We start from the raw sequence: 23425 nt of genomic DNA, 5'->3' as shown, positions 1-23425 counted from the left end.
TCAAGAATACATTCTCCACTATAATAAGGGATTAATTGTGTTATCTAATTCTTATATTTACTGACTATTCACCATGAAAAATGCAGTATGCACATTATTTCACTTAATCCTTATTATAATCCTATGATATAGGCATTATTATCCTTTTTTTTTTTTTTTTTTTTTTTTTTTTAGAAAATGGAAGCTTAGAAAATTCAAGTAAGTTTCAAGGTTACAGCTATTAAGTAGTGGAGCCAGGTTTGAATTAGCTTTGAACCAATCAATACAATGAGTCTTCAAAAAGTTCATGAAAAATGTGTATTATGAAAAACCTATGAATGGATTTAAACATTTTTGTACTAAAATAAACTTACTTTTAATTCCATTTTTCTGTGAACTCTTTGAAGTACCCTCCTATGTTTTGTGGAATTGAATTTATTGCATAGGTCAAATCTGTCAGACAAATGTCTAAAACAATTTCTTTTTTTTTTTTTTCAGGCAGAGTGGACAGTGAGAGAGAGAGACAGAGAGAAAGGTCTTCCTTTGCCGTTGGTTCACCCTCCAATGGCCGCCGCGGCTGGTGCACTGCGCTGGTCCGATGGCAGGAGCCAGGTACTTCTCCTAGTCTCCCATGGGGTGCAGGGCCCAAGCACTTGGGCCATCCTCCACTGCACTCCCTGGCCACAGCAGAGAGCTGGCCTGGAAGAGGGGTGACCGGGACAGAATCCGGCGCCCCGACCGGGACTAGAACCTGGTGTGCCGGCGCCGCAGGTGGAGGATTAGCCTGGTGAGCCGCGGCGCCGTCTAGAACAATTTCTTACTGCTCTAGAAGACCATATGGAATTGGAAACCAAAGGAGACTGAAATTTCCATACCTGGAAGTCTTGTAGGAAACCACATTCACTGCTAGCCCCTGGGGGAGAAACCTAACTTTAAGGCAGAGGCAGAGAGAAACCCAAGTCAGAGATTAATAGTCCTCCTTACAGCACCCTGGCTGGCAGGAACCACTGTCCAAGAAAGCACATCCTTCTCTCTCACAGCACACATTTCTCATAGAACAGAGAAAACCCAATGAGTGGTGCTAGAAAGTCTTTGGAAATTTGCAGAAGAGATCACTTTTCCCAGAGACTTTTTTTTCCTGAGAAGTTTGATATTGTGAATTTTTTAAAGACTTATTTATTTGAAAGAGTTACAGAGAGGCAGAAGTAGAGAGAAGGAAAGACAGAGAGATCTTCCATCTGCTGGTTCACTCCCCAAATGGCCAAAAAGGTCAGGGCTGGGCCAAACAGGAGCCAGGAGCTCCATCTGGGACTCCCACATGGTGCAAGAGCCCAAGAACTTAGGCCATCTTTTGCTGCCTTCTCGGGCACATTAGCAGGAGTTAGATCAGAAGTGGAGCAGTCCAGACTTGAGTTGGTGCTCATATGGAATGCCAGAGCTGCAGGCCACAGTTTAACCTGCTAATGCCACAACACTGGCTCTATAGATTGTGAATTTTTGAAAGCACGGTTAATAAGATATTTGAGGGAAGTTAATTTGTGGTTTTTCAGCCTTAATTCTTCCAAAGTTATGTTTTAAAACTTTGTTAGAGAGGCCGGTGCTGTGGCGTAGTGGGTAAAGCCGCTACTTGCGGTGCGAAATCCCATATGGCTGCCAGTTCAAGTCCAGGCTGCTCCACTTCCTATCCAGCTCTCTGCTATGGCCTGGGAAAGAAGTTGAGGATAGCCCAGGTCCTCGGGCTCCTGCACCAGCATGGGAGACCCAGAAGAAACTCCTGGCTCCTGGCTTTGGATCAGCCCAGCGCTGGCCATTACAGGCAATTGGGGAATGAACCAGTGGATGGAGACTCTCTCTCTCTCTCTCTCTGCCTTTGCCTCTCTGTAGCTCTGCCTTTCAAATAAATAAATAAATCTTTAAAAAAAATACTGTTAGGAAGATTTTGTGAAGAATTCATCTTGAAAGCAGAGAAATAGTTTACCCATAGAGACAAACCAGATGGCATAGCCAGCTCAAATTCAAGAATAAGACACTGTCTGCTTGAGAAAAGCAGCCTTGGCGCCATCCTGACACCAGTCAGACACACTTGTGGTTTTCATAACTTGTGTGATGTTGGGCTCATTGTTTCTAACACACCTGAACTTTTTCTGGAAGATGTCATAAGCATAAGGATTGTTTGGAGTTCCAGCAGCCTGTAAATAAGCTTCCATGCTAAAGTGTTCGCTTAGATCTGCCCAAAAGATCTGACTCTTACTAGCGTCATCTCAGAAGTTAATGTTCTCAGTGGATTAGATTAGCACAGGAGACTGTGGTCTTCTGATTGTGAATTTGAGTTCATTTTTAAATATTTTCCCTTTAGTTCCATTCTGGTCTAGTCATCCCTACAGCACTGTTTAATAATCCCAAGCACTTGTACCTTTATAACTGAGCCCCTATGACCTATTCTGCACTGCAGTCTTTGTGAATATTAATGTTACCACTGTTAAAAAAAAAAAAAGAATGGCCGGCGCCGCAGCTCACTAAGCTAATCCGCTGCCTGCAGCACCAGTACCCCGGGGTTCTAGTCTCGGTCGGGGCGCTGCATTCTGTCCCGGTTGCTCCTCTTCCAGGCCAGCTCTCTGCTGTGGCCCGGGAAGGCAGTGGAGGATGGCCCAAATGCTTGGGCCCTGCACCCCCATGGGAGACCAGGAGGAAGCACCTGGCTCCTGGCTTTGGATTGCACTGGCTGTAGTGGCCATTTGGGGGGTTGGGGGGTGAACCAACAGAAGAAAGACCTTTGTCTCTCTGTCTCTCACTGTCTAACTCTGCCTGTCCAAAAAAAAAAAAAAAAAAAGAGTAAGACACTGTTTCGCCAGTTGTCTTGCCATTTGTGTGAAAGAAATATTCTGAAACTGGCTTTTCAGAGCTTCTTAGAATTGAAGGAAATCTTAAATCATTTAATTTACTGTTTTACATCCTGTACCTGAATCTTTGAATTAATGGGAAACTCATTATCATGATTTTTTTTTATTACAGAGAAGTGTATTTTTACTTACAATCTTTTTCAAAAGTATTAAGCACTTTTTTAAAAAAGATTTATTTATTTATTTATTTAAAAAACAGAGCTACAGAGAGAGAGAGAGAGAGAGGGAGAGACAGAAGAGATCTCCCATCCACTGGTTCACTCCCCCAAATGGCCACAATAGCCCGGACTGGACCAGTCTGAAGCCAGGAGCTTCTTCCTGTTCTCCCACATGGATGCAGGGGTTCAAGTACTTGAGCCACCTTCCACTGCTTTCCCAGGCCCATTAGCAGGGAGCTGGATAAGAAGTAGAGTGGCCAGCACTCAAACCAGCACCCATATGGGATGCCAGTGCCACAGGCGACGGCTTTACTCACTATGCCACAGCACCAACCCCTACTGGCTTGATCTTAAAAGAATACAGTATAATGTGTACAAGCAATAATGCTTATTTTTTCCTCTAGAAATTATAAATAAAATGCTTATAGTCCTTTTGGCTTCAACAGTTAAGGACAGAGAACTCTAGGACAAACCTAAAAGTTCCATGAAGGAGGAAACTAGAGCCCAATTGTGTGACTAATGTACATAAAATAAAATAAAATTTTGTAAGAAGTGGAAACTAGTGGAAATCAAAGCTCAGAACATAAGGGCCAATAGATCAGACTTTTATGTCAATGAATTTTAAAGAGCGTTTTACAGCTGGCGCTGCGGCTCACTAGGCTAATCCTCTGCCTTGCGGCGCCGGCACACCGGGTTCTAGTCCCGGTCGGGGTGCCGGATTCTGTCCCAGTTGCCCCTCTTCCAGGCCAGCTCTCTGCTGTGGCCAGGGAAGGCAGTGGAGGATGGCCTAAGTGCTTGGGTCCTGCACCCCATGGGAGACCAGGAGAAGCACCTGGCTCCTGCCATTGGATCAGCGCGGTGTGCCAGCCGCAGTGTGCCAGCCGCGGCGGCCACTGGAGGGTGAACCAACGGCAAAAGGAAGACCTTTCTCTCTGTCTCTCTCTCTCTCTCTCCCTCTCACTGTCCACTCTGCCTGTCAAAAAAAAAAAAGTGTTTTACAGCTTTCTCATGGGAAATAAACATTTTCTTTGGTCTGTCTGACAATCAAGAAAACACTATTTATAGAAGAATACAATCCCCCACTTTTTTTTTTTTTAAGCTCTGAAGAGATCTTAAAGGAAAGAATTCAATTAGAAATGTTTAACTCCTGTAATAATCAACTCTACTTTTAACATAAAATACAGGGTGAGTGTCTGTCTGTCTGTGGTATGGTGGTTTGGGCTGCCAGTTATGCCCACACCCCCTATCAGAATGCCTGGAATCGAGTCCCACCTCGGCCTTCCAATCCAGCTTCCTGTAAATGCATACCCTGGGAGGCAGCAGATGATGTCTCAAGTACTTGAGTCTCTGCCATACATAGGAGAGACCTGCATGGAGTTCCTGGCTCCTGTCTTCAGCCTGGCCCAGCCCAGGTATTGCAGGCATTTGGAGATTAACAAGCTAATAGAACCAATTTCTCTCTCTCTTTTTATATATTTAATTTTTACTTATTTGAGAGAGAAGGAAAAAGAGAGCAAGAGTGAGAGCAAGAGCAAGAGAGAGAGAGAAAAAAAAAAAGAGAGAGAGAGAGAGAGCTTCTATCTGCTGGTTCACTCCCCAAATGCTGCAGCTGTCAGGCCTGGACCAGGCCAAAGCCAGGAGCCACGAGTTTTATCAGGATCTCCCACGTGGGTGAAGGGCCCCAGGAACTTGGGCCATCTTCTGCTGCTTTCCCAGGTGCATTAGCAGGGAGCAGGATAGGAAGTGGAGCAGCCAGGATTTGAACAGGTGTCCATATGGGATGCCAGTATCACAAGCAGATGCTTAACCTGCTATGCCACAATACTGGCTCTATGTCTCTCTCCTTCTGTCTGTCTCCCTCTCTCACTGTCATCCTACCTTTCATATAAATAAAAATGAATAAACATTTTAAAATTTTAACAGAAAAACCAATCCAATTTTTCAAAAAAATCAACTGTGATAATAAACAAGCAAACCAAGTTATACATAATAATTTTAATCTAAAATTAATATAATGATTGCATTAATAAGGAGGGTAATTTTTTGTGTAGTGTTTCATTTTTCTCAAAATATTGTGATAGATTTCATTATTTTTGATTGTCCTATTTATTTAAAAGGCAACAGAGAAAGAGAGGGAGAGATATCTTCCATCCCCTGGCCCAGAGTTGGATCAGGCCAAAACCAGGAGCCAGGACTCGATCCAGGTCTCCTACATTGGTGGGTCCCTACCACCCAATCGCTTGAGCCATCACCTGCTGCCTCCTAGGGTACACACCACCAGGTAGCTGGAATCAGGAGTGGAGTTGGGACTCAAACCCAGGTACTCCATAGGGGGTGTGGACATCCTACACAGCATGTTTTCTACCAGTCTCTATAATCTAAATTCTCAGTTATTATAAGGTCTGAAGAGGGTATAGAAGTCATCTCATGTTAAATAATTCCCCAAATCTCCTTTCAGGCTCTGCGATCTAGTTTTCCTCACTGTGCCTGCAAAACCTGCTGTGTTGAGAGTGACTTACCTCCATGAAGCTTGATCATCAGGCCACCAGGGGGCAGAAGCAGTCTACTTGTATCAGAGCTCAGCAGGCCCAGGGTGCTGCAGATCCGGAGTTGGAGACCTACCAGTTTTCTAGGAATGGGCTCAGAGCATGACATAAGGAGGAAAAGTTTCAGGAGCTGGAGAGCAGAGGAAAGGCCACAGCGAAGTCCGGCAGATTCCGTGACAGTTTGTCAGTTGCTTTGATCAGCATTTGCTTAAGAGAAAGAGAAAGAGAAGCCCTGATTGGGTAGCTGTCTGATGCCAACGTTCCCAGATCCCCATTTCTGGACTAGACTGCTCTATCAAAGAGCAACCTAGAAGCCGAATGTGGTCAAAATAGCTGCCTCACTCCTGCTCCTCGTCCTGTCACAGCATCGAGACGCGGTGGAGAGGCTGTGCTTGAGAGCTGTTTCAGCCCTGACCCTGCCTCTGAGAAAGTGACAAAGGCCTGGGAACCAAAGGAAGCAGGATGGGGAAAGTCATTCATTTCTTACAGCGTTCGTGAGCTGTTTTAGCTCACAGAGATGCATTATGGGTCTGTGCTCCTGAAAGAGCCACATCTCAATCTGTTTTCTGGAGTGTCTAGCTCCTGTGTGCTGTCCAACCTGAACATCGACAGCTCTGCTCCTGGTGTGTGTGGTTGCCCACATACACTCTGCTCTGGTGGCTTTGCACATGTTGTCCCTTCTGCTGGTCCCTCGCTGCCCTCAGTCATTATGCCTTCACTGAACTATCCCCTCGGCCCCCTACCAAGGCGTTACCCGCTCTGCCTCCCATTTGCTGGCTTTATCCCAATGTTTTCCATCCTCAGCCCTTCTGACATTGTGAGCTAAGTCTGTTGTAGGAGGGTGTCCTGTGAATTTCAGCCAGTAGCACCACTCTAGTTATTGCCAGCTTATGCTGTGGGTGGAAGTTGGAATTACCCACCCCCCCAGTTCAGAACCACTGTTTTACACATTTCTGTAGCACCTTAGGTGTATGTACACGTCTATACCATTGGCCTTAACAATGTATTTTAATCATTTGCACGTCTCCCCCTGGACCCACCACCCTTCCCAGTAAGTTGTAAACAACAGCAGAGTTGTGCTTTGTCTTACCCACCTTGACTGTACCTAGCATTTGTTGGACCAAATTCTTTGTCAGAGAAAAGGCGATGAGGCATCCACACAGGTTCCGGCACGGTGCAGCATGGTGGGGCTGCAGCAGCTCTGGGTACAGGAGGTGGTGGGCTTCATGGTGAAGAATCTGGAGCAGGAAGACATCCATAAGGTGCAGGCCCTCATGTTCCAGTGCAGCGCCAGCTGTTATGAGGGGAGCCAGGCATCTGTACATCAGTGTACCAGTGCATTGACCACTGCCATGGCCTCTGGCTCAAGCCTGGGCCTTGGTGACCAGCGACTTAGAGCAATTCCAGGGCTGCCTGGCCTGGAGAACCATGCGTTGCAGCGATAAAGCCAAAGATTCACTAGATGTGGAGAATTTGGAGCTACAGGTAAAGTGGCAGCTAGACAGTTGTGTGGCCAAGTGCGTGGATGACCACGCACACATCTCATCCCAACCATGAGGAAAAAGATGAAGGAGTTGCTCTCATTCATTGGGAAATAAAAAGTCTATGGCAGTGGACATTAGGGCTGAAGGAAGGAATCTATTTAAAAGAGGAATGGGAATTTTAGTCTTTTAAACAGAAACTAATGAATGAAGAAGTCAAGGAAGGCAACAAGTTTAAAGCATGTCACTTGCCTCTGGACACTGGTTCTTTTATATTTCTTTCTTTTTTAAAAAAAGATTTATTTATTTGAAAGGCAGAGTTACAGAGAGGCAGAGGCAGAGAGAGAGAGAGAGAGAGAGCCCAGTTCTTTTATATGTCAGTCCTTGTAAGTGAAATGGTGAAAAAAAAAATCGTGCAAAAATTTGGTTTACAGATGACACAGGAAGTTGTTTTAGAGTCTAAATTTCATGAGGCAAATGTTTGTCCTGGCAATGGGATCTCCTTTGTACCAAATCAGAGCCCTCCAAGGCACCAGATTCTTCTTAGTGACACAGATACCAGTAGGCTATTGGGTTCCTCTAATATGCCTGAGGTCTGGTGCAGTTTGAGGAAAGGGGCTTCTGTGTGTTGGCAGTCTCCTGTTTACCTGAGGTGACGCCACACCAGTTTCCATATGCTGTAACACAAAATCCACGAAGTCACCAATTTAGAAAATTTAGAAGTTGGGGCCAGCACTATGGACCAGCGGGTTAAAGCTCCAGCCTGCAGTCCCGGCATCCCATATGGGCACCGGTTTGAGTCCCGGCTGCTCCTCTTCCAATCTAGCTCTCTGCTACGGCCTGGGAAAGCAGTAGAAGATGGCCCCAGTCCTTGGGCCCCTGCACCCGGGTGGGAGACCAGGAAGAAGCTCCTGGTTCCTGGCTTCGGATCATCTCAACTCTGGCTGTTGTGGTCACTTGGGGAGTGAATCAGCGGAATGGAAGACCTTTCTCTCTCTCTCTCTCTCTCTCTCTCTCTCTGTAACTCTGTCTTTCAAATAGATAAAATAATTTTTAAAAAATTTAGAGGAAAAACGTTTCTGGGTCTTTGTGTTGCTTGATTCTGTTTTATATACAAGATCAAGCCAAGTATATACAAGCCAAGTAAAAGCCAAGTAGAAAGTTGATTTAAGATGTGGAATTGGGAGGGAAAGCAGTTTGAGAAAGAATCTTAAAGAGCTATATTCGTTTTTTAGCCATCAAGATACGAATATGTGTTTTTTGACATTCTTGAACAGTGCATCTTTCAGCCTGGAGACGATGCAAATACATGCAAATACAGAAGTGATGTCACACTGGGTATGGGAAACACAGCTCCTCTCTCATGCAGTACCAGGATAAATTTGCAGGGACACTTTCCCCTTGAAGGGAAAGAGGGCTTTAACGGTGATATGCACCAATATCCAGGGATGACTGGTAAAAGATGAACTGTTGGCTACATAATTAAGAGAGCTGTAAAGTACTGAGTTTGGAAAAACCTGGTTTTCATGCCAACAGAATGGAAAGAAAGCCTAAACACAGCATTGCTTATTTAGCCCCCTGAATTAACAAAGCCTTATTCAGACAATCCCCTAGCAACAGGAAAGCCAAAGGAGAAAAAGCAAGCAACTTGGGCTAGGACAAGCGTTGACTCCCTGAGAACGAAGGACGGGAAGGCAGCCCCACATTACTAAATCCCATTTTTGCCTAGGGTCTTTGCAACTTGCAGTGTTGTGCCCCAGCATGACACCTTATCATTTTTATAAAGATCTTAATTTTTTTACCAACTTATTGAAATGATCATATAACCTGTCTATTCACTGTTTGAATGTTGTGATCTATCTTCCTAGTTGTCTAAAGAAAATAAATAAGGTTTAAGTTTCCCTTTAAAAACAAAACAAAAGGCAATGAAAGTTCTGTCAAAAAAAAACTTTGCTTCATCTTGAATATTTTTGTAGTTGGCCAACATTTAACAATGTTTAGTACAGATGATTGTACTAAATCCTGGAGTCTACATGTTCTCAAGACCTTAGCCCAGGAGTGGGAATACTGACCTGAAAGAGAGAAGTCTTGTCTCCCACCAGAGCACTGGGTAATCTTGGCTAAGACCTGTGAGCCTCTGGGCATCAGTCCTTCCATGTGTAGAATGTGTATCCCTATGCCCCCTGCCCCCTATAGAAATCTGTGATGCCAAACCTACATAGCAAGAGGCCCCAGTCACCACAAGGAATACTTCAAGTCTTTGTTTCACTATTTAAAAGCCAAGTAGAAAGCAGAACAGGCAGTGATATCTAAGAAACTAAACATACCGGGTTTTATCATATTAGTAGGAAAAAGCATTAATCCAAGTTACTTTTCTTTTCCAAGTCTTAATGTTATCATATCTAAAATAGGAACAATAATATCTACTTTATATGATTATTATAAGAACTAAATGAGATGATATATATAAAGTGCTTAGCAGTATCTGGCACATGGTGGGTACCTGTAACTGTTAACAGCTATTATTATTAAATATTTATCATATTATTCTTTATTATATATTGCATGCATGATATCATGTATTTTATTATTATTGTATTAAAATTGGTGTGACAAACTTTTTGTCTTGAAATATAGCAGAGATATAAATAAATACTAAGCTTCAAGGACTCCAGCAGAGTTGAATATAAATGAAAGGCTTAGTTTTCCATCTTTAAGGCTCCAAGACAGTTACTAAGAATTCATTTTTCATTTTTTATGCCTTAGCCACTCCCTGGAGATACGTCTATCATAGCTTTTTATTACATCTCATTCTTTTTTTTCATTAAAACTGTTTTCAAACCTCTTCCCTACTAGCTGTGAACTTCCTGGAGGAAACTTATAGTGGTTTATAGTTCTGTTGTCTTAGAGGAATAGACTTATTCATCTTTTTTAGTGACAAAGGCCTACCACATTATCAAACTTTAATAAATACTAGCTCAATGAGTGGGTGAGCCAGTGAATTAATAAATTAGCAGGTCCCAGAAACACACCAAACCCTCTCTTTTCTCATTGGATAGCAGAATAACTGCTGCTTCTGTGGCTTGTGCTTGTTCATAGCACAGGAAGAGTGTGGTTTTTCTCTAAAGGTGCTCTTAACAGAGAGGCCAAGCAGGGTGGGAGCTACACTGGCTGCTCCTCTGCCCTCCCTTTAGAAAGAAAGTGATGCTGGCAGAGCCACACCTGGGGCTGTGCCCGTCTTCATGCCGCTTCATGGGAGAAGAAAATGTGAGCCAGGCTGTCTGCTAAAGACCAAGGGGGAACGGAAGGGGTCATCTCAAATGCCACCCTGATTGGTGGCCCCATAGAGTGAAGGCTCTTATGTCAGATCTATCTCTAAATAATCCCTGGACAATAAAGCAGAAAAGACATTCAAAGTCAAAAATCTACCTGCAGATTACAAGAAACTGAATTAGGAAATTGAAAATGAGGGAAAAGAACATATAAGTTTTACTTTTTTTAAGATTTATTTATTTATTTGAAAGGCAGAGTTACAGAGAGGCCGAGGCAGAGAGAGAGAGAGAGAGAGAGAGAGAGAGAGAGAAACTTCCACCCACTTGTTCACTCCCCAAGTGACTGCAACAGCCAGAGCTGGGCCAATCCAAAACCAGAATTCAAGAGCTTCTTCTAGGTTTCCCATGCGGGTGCAGGGGCCCAAGAACCTGGGCCATCTTCTACTGCTTTCCCAGGCCATAGTAGAAAGCTGGATCAGAAATGGAGCAGCTGGGTCTTGAACCAGCTCCCATATGGGAAGCCGGTACTGCAGGCAGCAGCTTTACTGGCTAAGCCACAGCGGCGGCCCCAAGTTTTACTTTTAAAATACTGTCTGCTGGGGCCAGCATTGTGATGCAGCAGATTAACCCACCTTTGCAACATCCCATTTTGGAGTGCTGATTTGAGTGCCGGCTGCTCTGCTTCTCATCCAGCTTCCAGTTAAGTACCTGGGAGGCAGTGGAAGATGGCCCAAGCACCTGGGTCCCTGCGACCCTTGTGGGAGACCCAGATGGAGTTCCTGGCTCCTGGCTTCAGCCTGGCCCAGCCCTGCTGTTGTGGGCTTTTGAGGAGTGAACCAATGGATAGAGTTGTGGGCATCTGGGGAGTGAACCAGTGCATGGAAGATTCTCTCTCTCTCTTTCTCTCCCACCCCTCCCTCCCTCCCCCCCCCAATGGCACTCTCTCTGTCATACAAATAAATAAATATTTTTTAAAAATACCATGTGCTGCAGTGGGCATTGTGGCACAGCAGATCAAGCCACCACTTGAGACACCACATTGCACAGCAGAGTGCCTGGTTTGCATCTCAGCTACCCCATGCTTCTGGTCCAGCTTCCTGCTAATGCATCCTAGGAGGCTGTGGATGATGGATCAAGTGCCTGGGTCCCTGCCACCCATGTAGGAGACCAGATGAAGTTCCTAGCTCCCGGCTTCAGCCTGGCTCAGCTCTGGCTGTGGTAGACATTTGAGGAATGAACCAGCAGATAGCTCACTCTGCCTTTCAAATAAAAAGAGGTAAATCTTTTTAAAAATACCAGGTATTAACAAATTCTAAAACTATTAGAAGTAAAGCTGTCGAGTAGTCTGTTGTTCTAACCATGAATACATTGTTTAGAAATGCCCAATAGGACCCAACGGTGCTTACTAGCCTCCTATGCAAACCCCTAGAGCACTGAAGGAGTTCAGAATCATGAGGTGCCAAGAGAGCAGGGTTCACAAAGACCTCCCTAAGGCACTCCATGGTGCCAAGTGTCCATGAGGCTGCCAGGAAAGCCAGAGGAAGGCAGTAGGTAAGAAGCACTGGGAGTGCATCTGCACCTGGGTGAGTGCTGCTGCTCCCTGCTCCACTGCAGGGAAACTCCTGCTGTACAGACAGCCAGTGAGGGAACGATGTCACTGAGAGCCAACTGGCTTCACTAATGCTCCTTAACTACCCCAGCACAGATTTAATACTGGGACCTAATTGATGTAGCTGAGGAAAGACCCTAAAAGCTTATCCTTCTTAAGAATTTCAGGGCCGGCGCCACGGCTCACTAGGCTAATCCTCCGCCTGTGGCACCAGCACACCGGGTTCTAGTCCCGGTCGGGGTGCCGGATTCTGTCCCAGTTGCCCCTCTTCCAGGCCAGCTCTCTGCTGTGGCCAGAGAGTGCAGTGGAGGATGGCCCAAGTGCTTGGGCCCTGCACCCCATGGGAGACCAGGGGAAGTACCTGGCCGCGGTGGCCATTGGAGGGTGAACCAACAGCAAAAAGGAAGACCTTTCTCTCTGTCTCTCTCTCACTGTCCACTTTGCCTGTCAAAAAAAAAAAAAAAAGAATTTCAGGTTCTCAGTGAGTAACATGTTTGTACTGGCAGCTGTACCCAACATATGCAGTAGGGATAGTTTAGTATAGGCCAGGCAATAAGCCTAGGCCCTAATGGTCTCGTCTATCTTTAGTTCTCACTTCTTCATATAACTGTATATTGTCATGTCAGATTATTCATGTTCATGTGCCATGTGTCAGCTCACTTCCTGCTCCTGCCTAAGTGTTTCCTTGACTATCTATGGCATGTGAAGTTATGCCTGAAACGTAACTATTGCTTTTAAAAAATATATTTATTTATTTGAAAGTCAAAATTATGGAAAGAGAGGGAGGGACCAAGAGAGAGTTCTTCCATCTGCTGGTTCATTCCCCAGATAGCTACAACAGCCAAGACTGGGCTAAGCCAAAGCCAAGAGCCAGGAGCTTCATTCTGGTCTCCTAGATAGGTGGCAAGGGCCCAAACACTTGGGCCATCTTCTGCTGCTTTTCTCAGGCCATTAGCAAGGAGCTGAATCAGCAGTGGAGCAGTCAGGACACAAACTGGTACCTATATGGGCTGCCAGTATCACACGCTGTGGCTTTACCCGCTACACCAAAACACCAGCCCCACATCTATTGCTTAATACATAGTAAATATCGCTAGTAATATTTTCTTGCCTTGATTCTTTTTTAAAATTTTGTGTTTGTTTATTTTCTTTTTATTTGAAAGGTGTACAGAAAAACAGAGAGTTCTTCCATCCATTGGCTTATCACCCAAATGCCCACAATAGCCAAGAGTGGGCCAGGCTGGAGCCAGGAACTCCAGGTCTCCCAAGTGCTTGATGAGACTCAAGTGCTTGGACCATCATCTGCTGCCTCCCAGAGTTCACCTGGCAAGAAGCTGGATTGGAAGAAGAGGAGCTGGGGCTTGCACCAGATACTCCAGCATGGGATGCAGTCATCCTAAGCCGTGTCTCAACTGTTACACCAAATCCCTGCCCCCTTACCTCAATTCTTACAAGAGACGATGTAAGTCATTCTCTTCCCCTTCCCTCCTTAAACCAAACCCTTGATCCCTCCCTAGTGCTTATACTCCAAGTCCTTGTTGAATTTCCCTTCTTGATGAGCTGGGCTAGATAATGAAATAACTGAAGTCAGTGTCTCCATACAAATCTACAGCGGCAGTAATCAGAACAGTGATTGCCTGTAGGGGATGAGGATTATCTAGAAGGAAGCATAAGGGAACTTTCTGGGGGTGATGGAATTGTTGTATATTTTGATTTCAATGTTGGTTAAATGAATACATTTGTCCAAATTCATCAAATTATACACTTAAGATCAATGCATTTCACTATCTCTAAAATTTACCTTGATTTTTTTTAAGATTTATTTATTTGTGGGGCTGGTGCTGTGGCATAGCTGGTAAAGCTGCTGCCTGCAGTGCTGGCATCCCTTATGGGTGCCGGTTCGAGACCGGCTGCGCTTTTTTTTTTTTTTTTTTTTTTTTTTTTTTTGACAGGCAGAGTTAGACAGTGAGAGAGAGAGAGAGACAGAGAGAAAGGTCTTCCTTCCATTGGTTCACCCCCCACTGATCCAAAGCCAGGAGCCAGGTAGCCACCCCTGGTCCCTCATGCAGGTGCAGGGCCCAAACACTTGGGCCATTCTCCACTGCCTTCCCGGGCCACAGCAGAGAGCTGGACTGGAAGAGGAGCAACCGGGACAGAATCCGACACCCCAACCGGGACTAGAACCTGGGATGCCGGCGCTGCAGGCAGAGGATTAGCCTAGTGAGCCGCGGCGCCAGCCTCGGCTGCTCCATTTCTAATCCAGCTCTCTGCTGTGGCCTGGGAAAGCAGTAGAAGATGGCCCAGGTGCTTGGGCCCCTGCACCTGCATGGGAGACCTAGAAGAAGCTCCTGGCTCCTGGCTCCTGGCTCCTGGCTTCTGGCTCCTGGCTCCTGGCTCCGCGCTCCAGGCTAAGGATCGGTGTAGCTCTGGCCATTGCAGCCAGCTGGGGTGTGAACCAGCAGGTGGAAGACCTCTCTCTCTCTCTCTGCCTCTCCTCTCTCTGTGTAACTCTTTCAAATAAATAAATAAATCTTTTTTTTTTTTTTTTAAAGAGAGAGAGAGAGAGGTCTTCCATCTGCTGGTTCACTCCCAAATAGCCACAACAGCTGCAGCCAGGCCAATCTGAAGCCAGGAGCCAGGAGCTTCTTCTTGGTCTCCCACATGGGTGCAAGCACATTAGCCATCTTCCACTGCTTTCCCAGGCGCATTAGCAGGGAGCTGGATTGGAAGTGGAGCAGGGGTTGGCACTGTGGCGCCATGGGTTAACACCCTGGCCTGAAGCGTCAGCATCCATATGGGTGCCATTTCGAACCCGGCTGTTCCACTTCCGATCCAGCTCTCTGCTATGGCCTGGGAAAGCAGTAGAAGATGGCCCAAGTCCCTGGGCCCCTGCACCCACATGGGAGACCTGGAAGAAGCTCCTGGCTCCTGGCTTTGGATCAGCGCAGCTCCAGGCGTTGCAGCAAATTGGGGAGTGAACCGTCGGATGGAAGACCTCTCTCTCTCACTCTCTTTCTCTCTCTCTCTCTCTGCCTCTCCTGTCTCTGTGTAACTCTGACTTTCAACTAAATAAATATAATCTTAAAAAAAAAAAAAAAACAAGGAAGTGGAGCAGCAGGAACTCAAACCAGCACCACATGGGATGCTGGCACCACAGGCAGAGCTTCAACCTACTACGCCACAGTGCTGACTCCTTACTTTGATTTTTTGAAAAGCTGGGATCCCTTTATTTTTTCCACTAAAGGAGAAACCAAAACCTCAAATGTCTATAGGAGTTTGGTAGGTAAATCAATGTATGAGTAAACTGTGTAGAATATGATGGGGGCGGGACACAGGGCTGACAGCAAACTGAGAGTGTTCTTCACCCTGATCCCATAGACAACACGTGCAAAAGCTGGACTGCATTGAACAGGCATCTCCTCTGTTTCCATCAAATTTGTGACATACTGCTTTGTCACAGAGCATTTATCAGTCCCCAAAGTGGCATACACAAGATAATCTATGAAAATGTGGAAAGAGCATATTTAAAACTTTTTTACATTTTTATAATTTTTATGTTCTTTTTCTTCCTCATTTCATTTTAGAACATAAAAAGAAACCCACTGAATGGTTTATGCCACATAAACCAGAAGCTATTCATCTTGTATATCGTGTGCCAAGTCAAGCATCTGAGGTCTGGGGAGTGGACAGGCATGCTGCAGGGGCAGCCCCTGCTCCATTGTACAGCTGAGCCCCTGTCAGGGGGGTGGTGTGCTTCAGTCACTGTAAGGAAGAAGCAAGGTACGTTTCATTCTTTTTTTTAAAAAAAAAAGATAATTATTTATTTGAAAGGCAGAGTTATGAGAGGCAGAGAGAGAGAGAGAGAGAGAGAGAGAGAGAGAAGTCTTCCACCTGTTGGTTCACTGCCCAAATGGCTGCAATAGCCGGAGCTGCGCTGATCCAAAGCCAGGAGCCAGGAGCTTCTTCCGGGTCTCCCATGCGTGTGCAGGGGCCCAAGGACTTGGGCCATCTTCCACTGCTTTCTCAGGCTATAGCAGAGAGCCGGATCGGAAGTGGAGCAGCCGGGACTTGAACCGGCACCCATATGGGATGCCAGCACTGCAGGCAGCAGCTTTACCCACTGCACCACAGTGCCAGCTCTGGTACATTTCTTTCTTGAGAAATGGTAAGAGGACTGCATAAGTCACACCCCTCCCATTCTAGAGTGTAGGCTGAATTAAAAGTGCTACATGATTCTCTGCCAAAGAAAAAGGGCTGTGGCAGAACAGGACAGTTCCCAAAGCCCGTGACCCCAGCCAGTTTATTTACAGAGAAACGTGCCTACTTGTTGATGAGCTGACCAGTGTGGAGGAAGGCAAGGACACCTGTAAAGCCAGCATGAAGGCAGATCCTCTCTGGCCTGGCGAGTCAGGGAGCACAGAACCACAACTCTGTGTCCCAGTGTGCCTAGACAACTCTGTTGACTGGCCTTGCAGGCCACTAGGAGACCCCACGGGGCCTGGTGTCCACCTACTGGTATTAGAGGTGGTCAGAAAGGACTAATCTACTCCAGTAGAACCAAGAAGTTTAGAGAGACCTAGAGACAGCATCCTGCCTGATTCATTAACTAAAACAATGATTCCATTACTCTAAATGAGACCCAGTGTAATGGTTAGTTTTACGTTTCAGCCTGACAAATAAACACAGTATAATGGTTGCTTAAGCAAAAATGAAGTTTATTTCTCTTTCAAGTACAAGTCCAAATTTGGCTGGTGGTGTGGTGACTCTGGTTTTCAAAGTTGTTCGTCTCCCCAGTTCCTTCCATCTACGTGCCACCATCTCCAGAGAACAACCCTTATTTACATGGTTCATAATGCCCACATGTGGCCAACAGCAGCAGAAAAACTTGATGACTAGGAGAAAGGGAAATTTACTTTGAGGTCAACCACCAGTATCTGGTACACTTTGACAACCAAAGTCCAGCCCTGAAACAAGGAACCAAGGGAAACTAAAAGTGATCTCAGAGTATATGAGACATGAGCTTTTTATATATTCCAGATGGGAATTTTTTTTTATTTTATTTTTTATTTTTTGACAGGCAGAGTGGACAGTGAGAGAGAGAGACAGAGAGAAAGGTCTTCCTTTGCCGTTGGTTCACCCTCCAATGGCCGCTGCGGCCGGCACGCTGCGGCCGGCGCACCGCGCTGATCCGATGGCAGGAGCCAGGAGCCAGGTGCTTTTCCTGGTCTCCCATGGGGTGCAGGGCCCAAGCACCTGGGCCATCCTCCACTGCACTCCCTAGCCACAGCAGAGAGCTGGCCTGGAAGAGGGGCAACCGGGACAGAATCCGGCGCCCCGACCGGGACTAGAACCCGGTGTGCCGGCGCCGCAAGGCGGAGGATTAGCCTAGCGAGCCGCGGCGCCGGCCTCCAGATGGGAATTTTACAAATTGTCTTATAATTTCTATGATTTAAGAGGCAGAGGGAGCTCTCATCCCTTGGGTTTTTCACCAGACATCCACTATGGGTGGCACTGGGTCAGGCTGAAGCCTAGATTTGGAGCTCAATCCAGGTTTCCCTCATGGGTGACAAGGACCCAATTTTTTAAGCCATCATCTTCTGTCTCACAGGGTCTGCAATAGTCTTTTTTTTTTTTTTTTAAGATTTATTTATTTATTTATTTGAAAGACAGAGTTACAGGCAGAGACTGACAGAGACAGAGAGATCTTCTATCCACTGGTTCATTCCACAAATGGCTGCAACAGCCAGGGCTGAGCTAGGCCAAAGCCAGGCTTCATCCAGGTCTCCTGCATGGATGCAGAGGCCCAAGCACTCGGGCCATCCTCCACTGCTTTCCTAGGCACAATAACAGGGAGCTTTATCAGAAGTGGAGCACCTGAGTCTTGAACCAGCAGCCAAATGGGATGCTGATGCTGCAGGAAGTGGCTTAACCTGCTTTGCCATGGTGCTGGCCCCTGATTACCCTTAAACTCAGAGCACTGGATGCCAACAACTCACAGTCCCTACATAAGAGCATGAAAAAAATCCAACCAGATATTCTGTCTGTCCTGAGTAACAGGGTACACATCATATATAAATGTGGTGGTACTGATGGTGGCTGATCTTTTACAAACAAACCGAGCATGTCTTAGTATATTTAAGAGAAGTGCATAGACACCAACTACAGAAGATGTGGCCACATTCTGTGGAGTAGATGTATCTTCTACTCAGTTCAATTTCTGAGTATCCATCCATGCAAATTCGACATCAGATATAACCACACGTTGTATGTGACTTCAAGTTTTTTCTTCCAGAGAATTGCATTGGGCACTGTTGGTCACATTCACATTTCTGTCCCTCATGAACTCGCCATCCCTGTTTGCCACACAGCTATCTGTCTGGCCTTGGGGTGACCTTGTGTTTCCCCTTGGCCTTCTCCATTTTTCAGTAGCACAACAGAGTCATGGCAAGTTAGGTCAATCACTACAGGTTCTACAGATTCCCAGGTGAGGCCAACTACTCCGTCACTTTCCTGAGTTCTATGAGTTCTATGTCCAGGGCCAGGTCAGGAGTTGATCTCCTTCCCCAGATGAAGGTGTCCTCAGGCTTGTCTGGAATTCACCATGCTACCACAGCATGTTCTTGTAATTATCATGCTTTTTGGATTCAGTCTTCAGAGAAGCGATACGTGTCAAACATCTCACAGCTGTGGGCTAGTCACTCTTGATGGACATAAGAATTTAGAGCTCAGGGGCTGGCGCCATGGCTCACTTGGTTAATCCTCCCCCTGCAGTGCCGGCATATCATATGGGTGTTGAGTTCTAGTCCCGGATGCCCCTCTTCCAGTCCAGCTCTCTGCTGTGGCCAGGGAGTACAGTGGAGGATGGCCCAAGTGCTTGGGCCCTGCACCCCATGGGAGACCAGGAGGAACCTGGCTCCTGGCTTCCGATCGGCGTAGCTCCGGCCGTGGCGGCCATTTGAGGGGTGAACCAACGGAAGGAAGGCCTTTCTCTCTGTCTCTCTCTTTCTCTCACTAACTCTATCTGTCAAATTTTTAAAAATTTCAAAAAAAAAAAAAAAGAAAGAAAAGAAAAGAAAAAAGAATTTAGAGCTCAGATTTTCCACTCTATCTGAACTCTGATTCTGGTTCTAGTCCTGTTTCCACCTCCACAACTGCTGTGCTCCCATAGCGGGTGAAGCCTCTGGAAACTTCTTAGAAGACAGTTGAATCTGCGGGATAGAAGAGCCATCTGTCTCTTCCCCTAAACCCAAGAAAAAGAAGTCTTTCTCCAAGGAGGAGTTGGTGAGTCATCTGGAAGAGACAGGGGTGGCTTGTAAGTAAACAGTAAGCCCTCCCAAGAGGAAGAAACCCTCGGCCCAGGAGGAAATGGTGACTGATGTGGAGGAGGCGGGCACCAGGAAGGTCCCCAAGAAAAAGGGGAAATTCTCTGCCGAAGAGGAAGGGAGCAGCGGCCCGAGGAGGCCGCCCCCAACAAGAGCAGTGCCAAGAGAAAAAAAGCTCCACAAAGCATCCCAGGAAGACTGACCAGCACGGACATTCCCTGCACCTGCGAGGCGTGCCCTTCCCGCCCTGTGCCCTCACCCCAATAAAAACATCACAAAATGCTAAAAAAAAAAAAAGTTCAATCTGGAAAAAAAATGAGAAAAATACTAAGCTTTGATAATACCTAAAACAAGATTGTATAGTAAGATTTGTAAATGTTTATATATTTACATTATATTATATATTATTGTGTATAATTGTATAATGATAATTGCATAAGAGTTGTATAAAATATATATATATAGAGAGAAAATTCATATGCAAAAATTATATTTACATTTATTTAAAGTTTGGAAGACCTCTCCTCATTCCATGGCCTGAGGCAGTGGGGAGGAGGAACCCAACAGATACCCAAAAAGAAGTACAATTTCATTAAATACCAAGAGCCATTATGAGAATCTCAAGGAAGCACTTTTTTTATATAAGTAAAAATAGAGATACCAAAAAGCTCTTTACACATTTGAGTTTCTGACAACAAATAAGAAATGAATCATTTAGTCTGCTTGCAGGTTCATCTTGCCCAGGATTCTCTTTCTAATAGAGGCAACGAGTAGAGTTAGGTTTTTTTATTTGAGAGGCAGAGATAGACAGAGCTCCCATTCTCTGGTTCACTTCCCAGACTGTCACAATGGCAGCGTGCTGGGTTTGGGCTGAAGCCAGGAGCTGGGAACTTAATCCAGAGCTGCCTCTGTAGGTGGCAGGCACCCAACTACTTGAGCCATTGCCACTGCCTCCCAGGATCTGCATTTAAAAGAAACTGGATCTGAAGCAACAACCAGGATTTAACCCAGGCATTCTGATATAGGACATATGTGTCTTAATTGCTAGCCCAAATTCCCACCCATGCAAGTAAGAGTTTTGAAGATTTTTATCCCTGATCCTGTTTCAGGAAAGAGAGAGAGCCTAATCGTTAGCTATGGAGAGCTTTGGCTGTGGTTTGGGGCACATGAAGTTAAATTTTCAAAACCTCAGCATATATATCCTTTTAAAATTATTTTGTAATTTAAAATAATGCATTGTTAGTCATTGGGGAAATACAAATCAAAACCATAATGAGATACCATTTCATATCCACTAGAATAGCTATGATCAAAAATACAGATAAGTGTTGGCAAGTATATAGAAAAACTAGAACTCTTACCAGTACATTACTGCTGGTGGGAATGTGAAATGGTACATTCTACTTTGGAGTGAAGCTTTGGGAAACAGTCTGGGAGTTCCTCAAAGGTTAAACGGGCTCTCTGTATGATTCAACAATTCCAAGCCTTGGTGTATCCCCAGAGAACTGAAAACTTATATTCACACCAAAACTTAAACAAAGTATTGATTACAAGATTATTTATAATAGCCCATAGTAGGAACAATCCAAATACCCATTATCTGATGAATAGATAAATAAAACTTAGTGTATCCGTGCAATGGAGTATTACAAAGCAATAAAAAGGAATGAAGTTCTTGGACTTGCTACAGTATGAACGACTTTTGATGAGAAGCTAGTCACAAGTGGCTTGTTTCTTCCTGTATAAACACATTTGGTGTATTTCAGTTCATATGAAATGTCAAAGGCCAATCCATAGAGATAGAAAAACTGATGGTTTCCTAGGACTGTGGGGCTTGGCAAAAACGGGAAGTGACTGCTATTGGGTTTGGGGTGATGAAAATGTTCTAGAATTGAGGTGGTGAGTACACAACCCTCAGAATATGGTAAAAACTCACTCAGTTGTAAACTTTTTTTTTTTTTTTTTTTTTTTTGACAGGCAGAGTGGACAGTGAGAGAGAGAGACAGAGAGAAAGGTCTTCCTTTGCCGTTGGTTCACCCTCCAATGGCCGCTGCGGCCGGCACGCTGCGGCCGGCGCACCGCGCTGATCCGATGGCAGGAGCCAGGAGCCAGGTGCTTTTCCTGGTCTCCCATGGGGTGCAGGGCCCAAGCACCTGGGCCATCCTCCACTGCACTCCCTGGCCACAGCAGAGAGCTGGCCTGGAAGAGGGGCAACCGGGACAGAATCCGGCGCCCCAACCGGGACTAGAACCCGGTGTGCCGGCGCCGCAAGGCGGAGGATTAGCCCAGTGAGCCACGGCGCCGGCCCAGTTGTAAACTTTAAATGTTAATTGTTTCGTGAATTATATCTCAAAATATGTAAGTCGGCAAATGTTACACAATTAGTGTAACACAATCTGGATTTAGAAGCAAGCTCTAGAACCTGGTGGGGAGAAGTGGCAGCCCAGGAGGAAAAAGGGTGAAATTGTGAGGCGGGTGCAGCACCCCACCCTCCACCGCATTCGCTGCTTACCGAGGCAATACATCTCTCAGACTCCAGACACCTGCCTCTTCCTGGATCGCTGCACTCCACTCCGCAGTTCTCAACCTGCCTGCAGCTCTCTGCTCTGGGAAGGAGCTCCCTCCGGACAAGGCTGAGCAGCCCGGAAAGCAGTGCTACCGCCCCTGGAGCCCACCCAGGCACCATCAATGACCTAGATACATGTCCTGTCCAGCCCAGCCCTGCCCAGACAGGGCTTCAACAATTAGAGAGCAGAAAGCCGGCGCTCCAGCCTCCCGCCTCTTGGCCAGCCCTAGGCTGCTTTCCGTTCCAGCACAGCAGACTGTGGGAGCTGAACGTGAGTGGCTGGCTACCCTGTGCCGCAAAGTGGAGCGGGGCGGAGGGTATAGAGTGGGGGGCTGTTGTGAGCCCCAGGCTGGGCGACGCAGGAGGGTGTACTCATGACGAATGCACACAGGCTGGCAGTGGTGCACAGCCAGCTAAGCGAAGATAACCCAGTGGGGCAGTGCGTTGCAAACTCCCACAACTGGATGATGAAAAATACAGGGTTTCCCCCCACTTTTAATCTACTTTTACAGTTTCCCAACTGCCCAATCCGAACCCGAGCTCAGAGTGACTCATCACCAGTCTCTGGGCAAAAAACACTGGTTCAGATTAGAGAAGGGGACAGTCCCGACTGTAGTTCCCTTTCTCCAAAGCCTGGTGATTTCCGAGAAAAGGAAGGGCAGGGTTGCTTCCTCCTCCACGCCCGCCAGTGATTACGTGAGCAGCTGTCCACTGTGCACACGTGATTCTCAGAAAGGCAACAAGGCTCCCTATTGGTGCATTTTAGAAGTTAACAGGACTAGTTTGGGTTGTTCCAAGGATGAAGTCACTTGAAGTACTTAGGGACTGAGTCACAAGGGTCCCACCTTGTTTCTCTCTCTCTCTCTAAATTTATTTTATTTGTTTATTTATTTATTTATTTGAAAGAGTTACACAGAGAGAAGGAGAGGCAGAGAGAGGGGAGGGGGAGGGAGAGGGGCAGAGGTCTTCCATCCACTGGTTCATTCCCCAGTTGGCTGCAAGGGCTGGAGATCCAAAGCCAGGAGCCAGGAGCTTCTTCCAGGTATCCCATGCTGGTACAGGGCCCAAGGACTTGGGCCATCTTCTACTGTTTTCCTAGGCCACAGCAGAGAGCAGGATCGGAAATGGAGCAGCCAGGACTCGAACCGGTGCCCATATGGGATGCCGGCACTACAGGTGGCAGCCTTACCCACTACACCACAGCTCTGGCCCCTCTCTATCTCTCTAATCTCAACATATGAAAAATCTGCTGATTATATGAGCTTACAATCACATGTCAAAATGTGTTTTATTTTCCAGTTGTCTTTTTTTTCTGTTTTTTTTTTTTTTAATTTCTTGAATATTTATTGACCATCTATGCCAGGCTTACATACACTGAATTTTCCAGGAACGTGAACACCAGGCAACTCAAAGGAAGATGTACTTTGGTTTTTTGGTTTATTTTTGGAATTTTACCTAGAGTTTTGGCCATTCTGAAGTCTCAACACAGAAAGCAAGTTGAGGCACACTGAATGTGAAAATAAAGGAGTTTATTAGAGCCAATTATTAGAGGGCCACCCAGAAACAGGTAATCTGCTTTCCTAGAATAGGTG

The 23425-nt window shown here is 45.9% G+C and overlaps 1 protein-coding gene and 1 pseudogene across 1 annotated transcript in view; one reads left to right on the top strand and one right to left on the bottom strand.

Moving 5' to 3' along the window:
- Positions 1-22285, bottom strand: part of TRIM69 (tripartite motif containing 69) — a 51627-nt gene extending 29342 nt beyond the window's left edge. Inside the window, exons 1-3 of the mRNA XM_017348076.4 lie at positions 21780-22285; positions 6678-6821; positions 5557-5790 (exon numbers count right to left, since the gene is read on the bottom strand). Coding sequence (XP_017203565.1) covers positions 5557-5562 — 6 coding nt within the window. The 5' untranslated portion in view covers positions 5563-5790; positions 6678-6821; positions 21780-22285. The remainder of the gene's footprint in view (positions 1-5556; positions 5791-6677; positions 6822-21779) is intronic.
- LOC100348167 (TIM double twin CX3C motif protein pseudogene) lies at positions 6765-7181 on the top strand (annotated as a pseudogene).
- Positions 22286-23425: the final 1140 nt, after the last annotated feature.

This window comes from Oryctolagus cuniculus, chromosome 12 (assembly GCF_051225735.1).
Source record: "Oryctolagus cuniculus isolate XC-2025 breed Fujian yellow rabbit chromosome 12, ASM5122573v1, whole genome shotgun sequence".
Taxonomy (NCBI): domain Eukaryota; kingdom Metazoa; phylum Chordata; class Mammalia; order Lagomorpha; family Leporidae; genus Oryctolagus; species Oryctolagus cuniculus.
This window is presented reverse-complemented; position numbering and strand designations above follow the sequence as displayed.